The sequence below is a fragment of the Maniola hyperantus genome, chromosome 20 (assembly GCF_902806685.2).
Source record: "Maniola hyperantus chromosome 20, iAphHyp1.2, whole genome shotgun sequence".
Lineage (NCBI taxonomy): Eukaryota > Metazoa > Arthropoda > Insecta > Lepidoptera > Nymphalidae > Maniola > Maniola hyperantus.
In genome coordinates this window covers 9872635-9886212 of record NC_048555.1, presented here as the reverse complement: position 1 = coordinate 9886212, position 13578 = coordinate 9872635, and the positions used below count along the sequence as shown (strand labels likewise).

The window sequence follows — 13578 nt, the reverse complement described above, 5'->3', positions numbered from 1 at the left end:
ATGTATGCGAGTGCGTGTGCGCGTGTGTTAAGGTGTGTATGTGTGTGTGTGCGTGTGTGTGTAAGTGTGTATGTGTATTATTTGTTGTTTATATTAGCTAGTTTGTTTCAATCATATTATTTTAATTTTTCTAAACTAAAACAGATTAGGTACGAAAGAATCTCTCAATGTCATGTAGAAGCAATTATTGAAAAAAATGGATACTTGAATTTTACATGGGAAAGAAGTGAAACTTGGAGAGCATCAATGTGTTAAAATGCAATTCTACAATTTTCCCTAATTAATTTTGATACATGTAACATATATTTTGAAAATGTCTTTATAATCAGCACTCCAAGAAAACCTTAAAAATAACACTGACTATGCATTTAAAACTAATAAAAAATATGTTGACCATCTTGGATTTGAAAACGAACGTAATTTTTGTAATCAACACCTCAAGAAATAGACGTAGCAATTATAAGACTGCTTTCAACTTAATTGAAGATAGTCTCATAATAGCTCAGTATAGCTGGAAACATTGAACTAAATTAGTACCTACAGAAAAGCTTTTTAAAACATATCTATTTAAGGAAGGAAGATATCAAGTTGCGACCAAAAACTAACTGCAGCTCCGATTTTTTTCGGAATAATCCGTCCTGTGCGTAGTACCTACTATGAGTACTATAATATTAGTATCGTCATCTTAACTTAAGTCGTCACTAATTCGTCGTTAACTTGAAATATCTAGTAGAAGAAAATATCTGATCAGCTCATGTAGCCTAAAGGAGTCATTTTACGTACGGTGACACAACACAAACAGGCCCGTAGTCGGTACGCTGTCGCCACCGCTCGACCATATTCATCAGCTCGACGAGAGAGTTCGTGGACGAGGGAACCTTATGTCCCATCGGCCAACACGTCAGTTGGAACAGCTGGACTGTCTTCGGGGGCGCCTTTACTCCTGCCATCAGCTCCGTCAGCGATACTATCTATTGGGACAAAGAAAATAAGCATTTCAAAATAAGGCCATGGGAAGGGAGGAGCCGATCTAGGTAGGTTTAGTTAGAGTTGTCTAGTGTCATTGGAGACGTTAGTGTTATGACTCATAGTCAGTGAAGGCTGCTATAGTTATTGTTGAGGGTAGTTGTCTCTCGTAGTGAGAGAATATTGTTAGTGCGCCCACGAAGGCTCGAATAAATCTTATATGTTGTAATCCTGACTTATCCGGTTAAGATTGATGATTAACCGGATAAGTCAGACCAAGTCAAGTAACACCAGATAACATCTTCATAGAAGGCAGTATTTCCGACATATTCATTATTTATTAATTTACACAATGTACTCATGTGTGTGACGTATTTTTCACATAAAATACATACAAATAGGTGCGTCCAGTCGCTCATAGTACCATCTCAATGTTCAGAAACTCTTATACCCCTTATTTTTTATTCACGTACAGCATAAAACTAAAATACATACAAAAAGGATGTGCATAAAGGACAACTTATCTACTGGAGAGATTTCCTAAAATGTGAGAAACTTATAGTTAAGTTAATAAACGTGACTTCCAAGTTAGTTGAATCTTTGTTTGGCGTAGGACAGGCACTTATAGTCGTCGCATGAATGAATGAATATTCCTATTTAAATCAGTAGGTCCAAAAATACACATAAAAAGCTAAGCAAATCGTAGGTATATAGAGATCGTTACAATAAATACTTAGTTATACTGTTATACAGGGTGTAACCAGAACGCTAGCAAAAACTTAGCGTTACTGTTATACTACCTAAACCACAGAAGAATTAATAGTACTAACGTACCTAAACACAATCCAATACCAATAACCAATTGCCTCAATTGTAGTTTTAGTGATTTAGTATAGTAGTAACTCGCAATGTATAGTGTGCAAAACTCGGTTCAATTCATGGGACGCGGCATTGACTCCGAGTGGCCTAGTTTTGCAACATTCGTTGACCTCTAGCGTCAGTCAGATGTTTTATTTGCAATTATATCAAACTTTCGCAAAATGTAGGATTTTTTTATTTTTTTTTTATTTTTCGCGTTCTTTTTTGTGGTATCATATCAGTAATCATCAGTGCTATTACCGTTTTTTCATTTTTGCTAGCGTTCTGGTTACATCCTGTACTAATATGTCCTGTATTCTGTGATATAGGTGTAGGACTTGTGTAGGAGCAGAGATAATACATTAACAAGTAAATATATTATCTCTGGTAGGAGGTATCAATATTTTTTATAGATATTTCGTAACGTATTTTTAACATTAATTGTTCACGTTCTTATTAATAGTGTCCCGATGCTGATGGTATTGCAAGACTCCAATTTCCGGAATGGGCATTCGATCGGAGCTTTGGAAATGTTCATTACAAAAAGCAATATTTTTAGGGTGCCGTACCTCAAAAGGAAAAACGGAACCCTTATATTTTATAGGATCACTTAGTTGTCTGTCTGTCTGTCGGTTTATCAAGAAACCTACAGGGTACTTTCCGTTGTCCTAGAATCATGAAATTCGACAGGTAGGTAGGTTTTACAGCAGACATTAGGGGGAAAATCTGAAAACCGTGAATTTGTAGTTACATCACACACAAAAAAATTAAGTAAATGTTCGGTAAAAATGAGTATTTTCAATTTTAGAAGTAAGATTATTAAGTGGGTATCATATAAAAGGGCTTCACCTGTGCATTCTAAGACAGATTTTTATTTATTTTTGTGCATCATAGTTTTTGAATCATCGTGCAAAATATCGACGGAACCCTCATTGCGCGAGCCTGACTCGCACTTGCCAGTTTTTTTAATACATTTTATGGATGTTGTCTGCACAAACAGAATAACAAGTGGAAAATAAATGTTGTCGAAACTCTAAATTTTGGTTATTTACTGCCGCAATAAAACCGATAATGGACCATTTAGATTTTAGATTACAATAGAAAAATGTTAGTACGGACGAATAGGTTTTCAGTTTGTAAAATGATAGTTTATCGATAAGGGTCGACGCATACAGACAGAGTTGAGTAGAAGCGAGTCATATGATTACAAACTGTACTAAATATTATGTACCTGATTAGATGTTTACGAAACCTATTAGAGATGGACGATTTTAGGTAGCATTATAGACTTATATATTACTTCGTAAGGACAAGGCCATTGAACAAGCAAAATGACACCAAATCATTGGTCCTAAAATGTTTATTTAGCACCAATGCAACCTCAGTTACGTCTGGATTTCAAACGGGTCGTTCATTAGTATCTAAGAGGTGGCGCTGATTTATTTGGTTACAAAACCGTGAAAATTTTTGTTCGCTTGGCCAATGTATGGAGCTAATAGAATATGGTGTACACCTAATGCCGTAATTACATTTTATACGCATAATAATGGAATATGGGTAATTCGCACTCACTCCTTTTCATGAATCTCTAATCCATATTCCTTTCTTTATCATACCTCTTGGCCTAAATGCAATAATCAAGCAACCAGTGCTAAAAATTCGCCGTGAAGACAAGACGCCGCGCTATCACAGACCGTCGCAAGTGTCACAAATCTTGCTATCAAAAGGTCAGTACAGAGTCCTTAAGAAGAAACACTAAAAGAAGTTCGCTGATAGACTAAGTTTAGTGTTAAGTACCTATTATACCTATTAGCTATATTAGTTAAGTGCACTGTGACATTAATTAAATTGTTTTTGTTATAAAAAAATTGAAAATGTATAATCAAAAAGTTAGGTATACTTACTTTTTTGTTAATTCTAAATATCCAAGTCTTTATATTCGTATAGTGGTTATGGGAGACGTGATCTATTGTGAATACCGGCCCATATTTCTTAGGATGTCTCCCCTCGGGCCAGAAGGGGGGATATTGTTGCTGGAACGAAAACAATCACATATAGTCATTGATGCACAGAAATAAAGGATTTTTATAGGTATGGATAGTTTTATTTTACGATACGATATGTAAGGTTGGATTTTTTCGGGTTTCCACTCTAAACTATACGTTTTATCATATTAACTATCCAAAGATAATATAGCTTATTATAAAATTTAAATTAACACATCAGTTTAATATAGGGGCTTACAGAATTTTTCTGAGGCACACACAAAACGACGACCGCAGCACATTCGTAGTCATACACTAGAGACCAGAACTCTCCCTGCGTTAGTACTAACGGCCACTCCGTCACTATGTACTCCCGGGGTTTTGTGTAGCCCTGAAAAAAATTTAAATTTAAAGAGGGATTTGTGGAAACTACAAAATTAAAAGTACAGTTCTTGCAATTCACGAAGGCTAGTGAACTTTACTTGTGGTAACGTCGTGCATGGTCATTGCGTAAATGTGCGTGCATGTCGGACCAACCAGTCGCGAGCAACTGTCAAACGCACACATTTAGTGTACCTTACGTATACGATACGACTTAAACACAAGCATGAGTCAGTGGCCTTCGTGAAATGCATGAACTATAACAACCTTAATGAAGAGCGGCGAAAAAGGCTGTCATTTCATTTAGGATGTATGAGGATCATAATATTACCTACTGGTAGATTTCACAAACATTCCTCGTTACGCTTCCTCGTTTAAACGTGGCAGAAAGTCATCCGAAGATGGTTTTTAGGGTTCCGTACCTCAAAAGGAAAAACGGAACCCTTAGGTACAGGATCACTTTGTTGTCTGTCAGTCTAGAAACCTATAGGGTACTTCCCGTTGACCTAGATTCATGAAATTTGGCAGGAAGGTAGGTATTATAGCAGACATGAGGGGAAAAAATCTAAAAACCGTGAATTGGTGGTTACATCACAAGCAAAAAATTAAAATGTGTTCATGAACAAATATTGCTATTTTCAATTTTTTAAGTAAGATTACTATACCAAGTGGGGTATCATATGAAACGGCTTGTACATTCTAAAACAGATTTTTATTTATTTTTAGGCATAAAAATAGTTTTGAGATTTATCGTGCAAAATGTCAATAAAATACGATTGTAGTACGGAACCCTCAGTGAGCGAGTCTGACTCTCACTTGGCCGTTTTTTTTTTAAATAAAGCAGTTCTCAATGAAGGGAGTCTATCAAGAGAGTGCCGTGAGAGAGATCCCTCTTTAAACTCATGTAAAAAATAATGTTACTCACGTCTACGAACACAGCGTTGATGTAGTCTGTAAAACTGTTGCCTTGGAAGGACGTCAAATATGGACGAAAATTATCCGCTAAAAATAAATAAAATTTATTTGTATGAAATATTTACTTTATTGGACATAATATAAGTGAATTGTTATCATCATAGATGCACAGCTGATTATTTCGCAACTCCTTGTTAGGAGGATAACCATCGGCCTTTAGAATGACATTTCATCTTTGTAAAGCGTTGTCTCTGTCACTCATACATCGGCAATGGGATTAAAACGCATGTACCCATACGTATCCAAGAAGTCTGTGATCAAGATGTTAATTTTAATGACTTGTTGTTTAACAAATTGAACTCCTAGTGTGAAATAAAACAATAAAGACAACTTACGTGGAACTACAAGAACATCTCTATTCTTTTCCCTGTTGTCCCCTCTATGGCCCCCGGCACAGTCCCCTATAGTGAACCTGGGTGTCTGTTTACAAATCTGCTGGTACTCCTTCTGGTACTCGTTCAATTTGGTCACTGGATCCCTTTGGGATTTTTGTTTCAGTCTTTGTGACAGTTCTGATACTGGAAACCAGGATACTCCGCAGACCACGTGTTCCTCTAACGTGTCATAAACGAATTTATATTGCTCCTGCAAAAAAAAATATCTAGAGTCATTAATGACCTCTATAATAAAAGTACGCTGGAATTGCCAGCCTATTTCTAATCGCCACAAAAAATTACTATAACAATGCATGGGACATCTATTCCAGCGTACATGTGTATGCACATTTCAGCGTCTAGCATGCTCCTAAGTATTAAATATTTTTGAATTGTATTTTCTTTTAATAAACCTATATAAACAAACTTAAAAAATCGGCCGACGTCGAGACTAGAATAGATATTAAAGGATAAAGAATTCACACAAGTAAAAGTAAAAAATGGCAAAGACAAATATTTTTTCGTATATTTTAAACGCCTTCTTATAAAGATCGACGGAATGGTAGTACAGTACGCGGCTGAAAATAATGTACATCGGCATTCAGAATGACATTTCGGCTTTGTAGAGCGTTATCTCTCTCACTTGTACCTATGTGACGTTTTGTCAGTCTCAACGACAGAGACAATGCTCTACAAAACTGCTATCTCTTTCTAAAGGTTAATGTACATTATTTTCTGCCGCGTAATGTAGTATAACTGAAATTACAACAGAAAAAGCGATAATATCTAGTTTGTAAATATAATTTGTGTCATAACTCATACCTCGTTTTCTATAAGGCCTTTTCTGGATTGTCTCAATTTCTTTAAATACCCGAAAACATCAAAGCAGTCTTCTTCTTCAGCTAATTCTAAATTCGCGTCGACGGCCAAGTACACGCCTGAGCGCCCTCCACCGTCGCTAAAATGGAAATTAAATGATATCTCGTTAATTGAGATTGCTTTGATTAGTGATTTTGATGAAAGCCACTCGCCGCCCACTGTGGTGTAAATTAAGTTTGCTTGTTTTCGAAATCAAAATCAAAATTTATTTCATATCAGGGAGACAGCATCAAGAGCGTGAACCGCAGCAGGAATAGCTGAAAACGGCAAGCGGCGTGAGAGTGGAAGGTTGGACGAACGGTTGGACTATTGGTCGACTGTGTAGAGTCGGCTTTACAATATAACTACGTCTTTTGGGCAACTGAAAGGTCGGATGGTTGCTTCCACACAACTTTATCATTAAAGTTTCTGATATAATAACTTTAGCAATATAAACGAGATAAATGTGGCTAATTCCGTTGTACGCAATCTCTAAACTAAACTAAAATGGCACGTCTAAATCTATTGCCATCCATTTCATAATGTTGCTTTCAGAAAAGGATAGCACTAGATTTGAACCTGTTTAATTAGTTTAGTTTAGAGATTGTGTACAAGAGAATCGGCCCCAATTACAAGTTAAAAATAGGTTTACAAAAATATAGCTCAATTAATTCTGGCGTATTCTTAAAATACATTCCAGGCTGCAAATGAAAGCAAACTTAAGAGATGCTACCGGACTTCAATTCATCTTTTTCAAAATAACTTAATGAAATAGCTGTACTAACTGAGTCCTACTTCATTAGAATTAAAATAAATAAAATGGAGTTGACGTCAAACCAACTGGCACGAAGGGTTCATGCTCAACATTATTTTCTGAAATTCTGGCGTAGAAAGCCCTTCCAGCTTATATGTTTCCTGCCACGTATTACTTGAGGTACCTTCAAGGCAAAAAACTAGGCAAGTCCGCCTTAACCTAGACTCTAGAATCTAGGTCTTCGAGCATTGTTGTTTCATGAAGGCAAAATATAATCCTATCTTGCATAAAAACATCTTTTTTTAAATTAAAAGAATATTAGCCAAGTTTATCATGATGACTAATATTCCCCTTTCCCCTCCAATTAAGCGTTAAGCTTGTGCTAGGAGTAGGTACGACAATAGTGCAACGGGTGGGGTTTGAACCGGTGACCTTTCGGTTTTCAGTCCGCTCCTTTAACCGTTGAGCTATCGAGGGTCTCGTTGTTCACTTACTTGCAATGTACTAGCATAGGGCCAGTCACAGGATTGGTTGCGAGCCGTCTTCCAACCACTGCTCGCACTCGCCTCCTGAACTCCAGTAATGCGTTGCTGAACGGGCAGGTGTGGGAATGCCACTGGGTGTAGTGGAACTGGAGGATGTACCTTTCTTCAACGACCACCTGATTAAACAACAATCATTATCATCATCACCCATCGCCGACTCACTACAGAGCACCGGTTTCTTCTCAAAATGAGAAGGGTTACGGCCATATTCCACATCAAAAAATCACGTCCATCCGTTGCACCGTTGCAACGTGATTGAAGGACAAAACAATAAACCAACAAACAAACACACTTTCGCATATATAATAAGAGTGCGAGTCTGATACGCACTCGGCCAGTTTTCTGTTTAAACTGCTCAACACTTATACATTCCACAATCCACACCCATGTCGGCAATGCGCTCTAGATTTATTTTTTTCCAACCTGTATAATAAGGCTTTAAACTTGAATCTACTAAGATTTAAAAATAGAATCAGATACACTACGCGGCAGAAAGTAATCTACATCGGCCTTTAGAATGACATTTCGGCTTTGCAGAGCGTTATCTGTCACTCATATCTGTATGATGTTTTGTCGGTCTCAAGGACAGAGACAACGCTCTACAAATCTGCTATCTCCTTCTAAAGGTCGATGTACATTACTTTCGGCCGCGTACTATGTTATATTTACATCTTTTTCAGTCTTGTAGAGTCGGAAGGTGCGTATGTGGAAGTTGGCGAGCTCCTCCTCTTGCACGATGCCGACGCTGATGTCTCCGTACGTCTCGTCCTTCTCCTTGTTGGGCGGCCAGTACTGCACGCACATCACCTGCCAACAAATGCAACAATCAATACGCAGTTTGTAAGGAACTTTTACCTTACATAATCATAATAATAATCATTTATTTTGCTCAAACACCCTGTATAATGTACCTACCATACATTATACAGGATGTAACCAGAACGCTAGCAAAATCGAAGACAGGTGATAGTAACTAATGATTACTGATAATATGATACCACAAAAAAAGGGGAAAATTAAATAAAACAAATATCCTATATTTTGTAGCTTACGATATATCCATACTTCTATATGCGAAAGTGTGTCTGTTTGTCTGTCTGCTAGCTTTTCACGACCCATCCGTTCGACCAATTTTAATGAAATTTGGTACAGAGATAGCTTGCATCCCGGGGAAGGACATAGGCTTTGTATCCCGGAAAAGCAAAGAGTTCCCACGGGATTTTTAAAAACCTTAATCCACGTAATCCAATAAACCATTTTCCACAATGCACATCCCTCGAATAAAAGTAAAGTACCTAAGTACGTTGGTTTGTAGCTGTAGAATCCTCCACTTTTGTGGGGATCATACTAAGTCGCATCTAAATAAAATAAGCAAAGACATCCAAACGCTGCGTAACAACTGAAAAGAAATAAGAATTTTTCCTATGCGAGGCTTTCTCCACAAAAATGCCGCCTTGTTATAAACACAGTTTAGTAATCTTACAGTTTGGAAGTAACCTTTCTATAAAGCATTGAGCGTATGCTATGTATGAGTCGTTCGTTGTAGGGGAAACTGTCCGATAGTCAAGATTGAAGGTATTATCTTAGACACCATCTCCACTTATCTTAGGCACCATCTCCACAGGCGAGGGAATCACAACGAGTAACGTACTATTGTCGGCGATAATATCGACCTGTGGAGATTGACTTATAAGAGTAGTATCGAAACGGCGAGACTATAGCTGTGATTCTCTCATCCGTAGACATGGCGGCTTAGCCTATTATGTACTCGGTGCTATTACGTGTACGCAGTAAGCGCTGCCTTGGCTATACTGAACTTTATGTTTAGTGCAGACAGTATATATCATTACTGTATAGCAATGCATTGACGTGATTTTTTGCATGGGTATAATAATGGGACCTGGAGAGTGATGTAGGCTACTTTTTATCCCGGAACCAAAGAGTTTCCACGGGATTTTAAAAAACTTAAATCCACGCGAACTAAATAACGGGCGTCAGCTAGTCCATAATAACTCATAACTGCACAATTTTTTTAATTTTTTGATGCATATTATAAACTCACAGAAATCGTAACTAAGATGTATAATGAAATCCCGCAAACTATTTTGGACTTACCTTTTCATAAGTTTAAAAAATCTATTAAAAATATGCTCCTGAAAAAAGCATATTACACAATTGAAGATTATCTACATGATAAAAGAGCGTGGATTTGACCTGCAGCTCGTTCCAGCAATGCACAAGACTGCAAATACTATTTTATACATGGCATAATCTTGTACCTATATCAAATATTTGAAAAGAGCAACCGCCGAGTTTCTTGCTGGTTCTTCTCGGTAGGAAAGGCATTCCGAACCAGTGGTTGATGCATCAGACTATTCGTAAGTACTTGTAAAAGTGTATACGAATAAAAAAGATTTTTATTTTTATTTTGTATGTCTTGGACATAATGTCAAATGTCCAAGTTGACTATTTTTGTATGAAAAGGTGTCATTTTTTGAGTCAATTCGAAAAGCGTTTCTCTTCAAAAGGGAAACTTTTCCTTAACCGATTACCTACTGAATCAGTAGGTACCTATTGATCGAAATTCCTATAGAAATCGACCTGTGGGAGACGTTCAAAAGGGAGAACATTATCTGCCTTTTGAAAGGAAATTCTTTTGAAAGGACAAATTCGGAAAGAACGTCAGGAATTTCTCTCAGTGTTAATTACAGATTTATGACGACACACGTTACATTACGTAAGTTGAAAAGTTACACGAGGTAGACCTCTGTATGATTGCTACGCTATGCTACGAGTATGAAGGCACGGTCAAATGAAGAGAAAATATTCGCCTGAGTATTCCCCCGCTTTATTGAGGTTAGGGAGCGTCTATCTGGTTATTTATGAAACAAATTGTTTAACATTATTTTGTATGAAATGAGTTTTTTCGAGATCCTGGAAACTACAAGTTTTTGCTGTTGAAACCACAGTCCACGCACAATCAGTGTAGAGATAGCTTACATCCCGGAGACAGGTTACTTTTTTAAAACCGGAAAATTAGAATTCCCACGGGATGGATTTTTAAAAAACCTAAATACACGCAGACGAAGTTGCGGCATCAGTTTAAGCAAAGCGGTCTATCCCAATGTTTTTTGATTACAGTACAATATTAATTATAGGTACCTATCTAGTAATAAGCACATACTTACTAAAATATTCTTATTACGCATTCGTGCGTAACATTTTATCATCCCCACACACGCAAATAAAATATGTACACAATTTGGTCCCGTTTTCATAAGAATTTACATACATAGCCGAAAAGGGGCGTGCATTTAGAGACATAATTGAAATTAAGGTATTCCATACCCTTTGGCCCCTTATTTGTAGTAATTATGCCGAGAATTGGCGTACATTACGAAACGAATAATGAGAAAGCCGCATATCCTCCAAAGGTTAATGCAATTGAGACGTAGATACGCACCCGGAGGCAAATTGGCGTAACCAGGATTTTGGAAATGAAAGGGGAACTTTAGTGTTTTTATAGACAAACGGCAGGTAACGACGACGACGACGGCGCGGTCGACGTTTTTCGACGAACTACTGCCATCGTCGCGTATCGGTGGCTGCCGTCGACGACATCCGCCAGCGAGTCGATGGCAGTCGCCGACACGCGACGATATCCGCCAGCGAGTCGATGGCAGTCTCCCCAACACCCGTCGCGGACAGCCGCCAACAGGCGACAATTATTGTCGTCGACAAAATGCCGCTATAACATTTTGATGGCAAAAAACATAGGAAAAAAGTGACATGAACGATCGCGGACGTGGCACCTCATTAATTTGGTAGCATGTGCCTCCGCCTACCCCTCCCACATGCATGTCGCATGCTGCATGTTGCACCACACAGATTCGACCTGTTTCAGCGGATTATAGTAAATTAAGCTTTTGGTTGATTGTAGGTATCATGGATTTCTAATTTCATGGATTGGTAACGCCTGCTTCTATACAACTGTTAAAATATGTCTCACAATCAGAATTGACATTATTTAAAAAAAAATGTAGTAAACAAATGTTTTAAAATTGAGAAATGCGTTTAAAATTGAAAAAAAGTTTTAAACATATTTTTCAATCCTGTTTTAAACAGTTTTGTTGCTTGTTTGTTTTGTGCCCGAAAATCAAAGATTTCCCACGGGATTTTAAAAGATCGAGGACGAAGTCGCGGGCATCAGCTAGTTAAATATGAATAAATGATAAAAGCCATTATGTAATCGATTACTGTGGTGGACTACTTTAAATTGAAATGATAATTAATAACACCCGTAGGTGTCATTTTATCCCAATTCACAAGTAAAACGAGTATAAGTACTGATTATTGCGCATTAATTTTCACATTAATCTCATTTAATCGTCCCCGAAACACAATTAAAAACGAGAACGAAATGAAAATAATTTGCATTTACAAACAAAATTGAAATTAAGGTAAACATGGTTAAAACCTTAATTTTATTTTGCCCAATTGTTGCCTTTTACCATAATTACTAGCTTATGCTCGCGACTTCGTTCGCGTGGACTACACAAATTTCAAACCCCTATTTCACCCCTTCTGGGGTTGAATTTTCAAAAATCCTATCTTATTGGATGCCTGCGTCATAATAGCTATCTGCATACCAAATTCCAGCTTGATCCGTCCAGTAGTTTGAGCTGTGCGTTGATAGATCAGTCAGTCAGTCGCCTTTTCCTTTTATATATTTAGATAACAAACTGGTGTCCTGCGTCGTTCGGGTGGAATTTTTGAAAATCACTTTGTATATCTGGTAGGTATACCTACCTAGCGCATTTACGCTAGTACCTGTAGTACTCTAAGCGGTAAGGAACCATAAAAAATAAGGGTTGTTTATGTATCTACGCAGGTAGTTAGATACATAGACGATCCCTATTTTTTTAGGGTTCCGTACTTCAAAAGGATAAAAGGAAACCTTATAGGATAACTTTGTTGTCTGTCTGTAATATCTATCAAGAAAACTTTCCCTAGACCTATAGTCATGTTTAGCAAGTATAGGTGTTATAGCACAAGTGAAATAAAAAATCATTTACATTACAAAAAAAAATTAAAACGAATTTACGAAGAAAATAAATTACAGAATCACAGAATCATAATATAGAAATGCCGCAGTCCGTCATGTTGTTTATTTCTGAAAATTCAACCCCTAATAGGGTAAAAAAGGTGTTCGAAATTTGAGTAGTCAAAATTTGAGTAGTAGTAGTTGAAAACAAAATTCTTAAATATTAATAACCTCTTAAATAATAATACTAGCTTCTGAATTGCTTATTAAAAAGTAAAACACTTAGCGTTCCTGAAACTCCAGGCAACCTTTTACCTTGACAAAATGTAAAGCAATTTGTTTATTATGTAAACCCGGCGGACGCGCTCTCGCGAGAGGCGGAGGGGTGTTTCAGCAAATATTTTATTATTTTCGCTTCATTTAACCCTACTCTGGCTTTACAGGTACAGTTGGTTTTAGGTGAAAATAGCACTAGATGACAGCCGAGCGCATAGGTAATTACTGATCTTCCATAATGATGGAAACCTAAATATATAAAAGGAAAAGGTAACTTACTGAATGACTGACTGATTTATCAACGTGCTGCTTAAAATACTCGACGGATCGGGCTGAAATTTGACATGCAGCTCGCTATTGTGATGTAGACATCCATAGAAAAAGGATTTTTGAAGTTCAACCCCAAAGGAGAAAATATTATAATTATTGAATTAAATTTTAATAACCAACCTCTTAAATAATAATACCAGCTTCTCAATTGCTCATTAATACCTAAACACTAGCGTTCCCGAAACTTGAAGCAACCTACCTTGACAAAAATATGTAAAGCATTTGTTTATTA

General features: G+C 37.1%; 1 protein-coding gene across 2 annotated transcripts in view; it reads right to left on the bottom strand.

Annotated features, from left to right (window-relative positions):
* The window catches only part of Ptp36E (protein tyrosine phosphatase 36E), a 169834-nt gene that overhangs the window by 8267 nt on the left and 147989 nt on the right, over positions 1 to 13578 (bottom strand). For both annotated transcript variants that reach the window (XM_034979523.2, XM_069505575.1), the window contains 8 exons: positions 8366 to 8503; positions 7646 to 7812; positions 6362 to 6497; positions 5501 to 5750; positions 5116 to 5192; positions 4069 to 4200; positions 3729 to 3857; positions 784 to 971 (listed from right to left, as the gene is read on the bottom strand). In XM_034979523.2, coding sequence (XP_034835414.1) covers positions 784 to 971; positions 3729 to 3857; positions 4069 to 4200; positions 5116 to 5192; positions 5501 to 5750; positions 6362 to 6497; positions 7646 to 7812; positions 8366 to 8503 — 1217 coding nt within the window. The remainder of the gene's footprint in view (positions 1 to 783; positions 972 to 3728; positions 3858 to 4068; positions 4201 to 5115; positions 5193 to 5500; positions 5751 to 6361; positions 6498 to 7645; positions 7813 to 8365; positions 8504 to 13578) is intronic.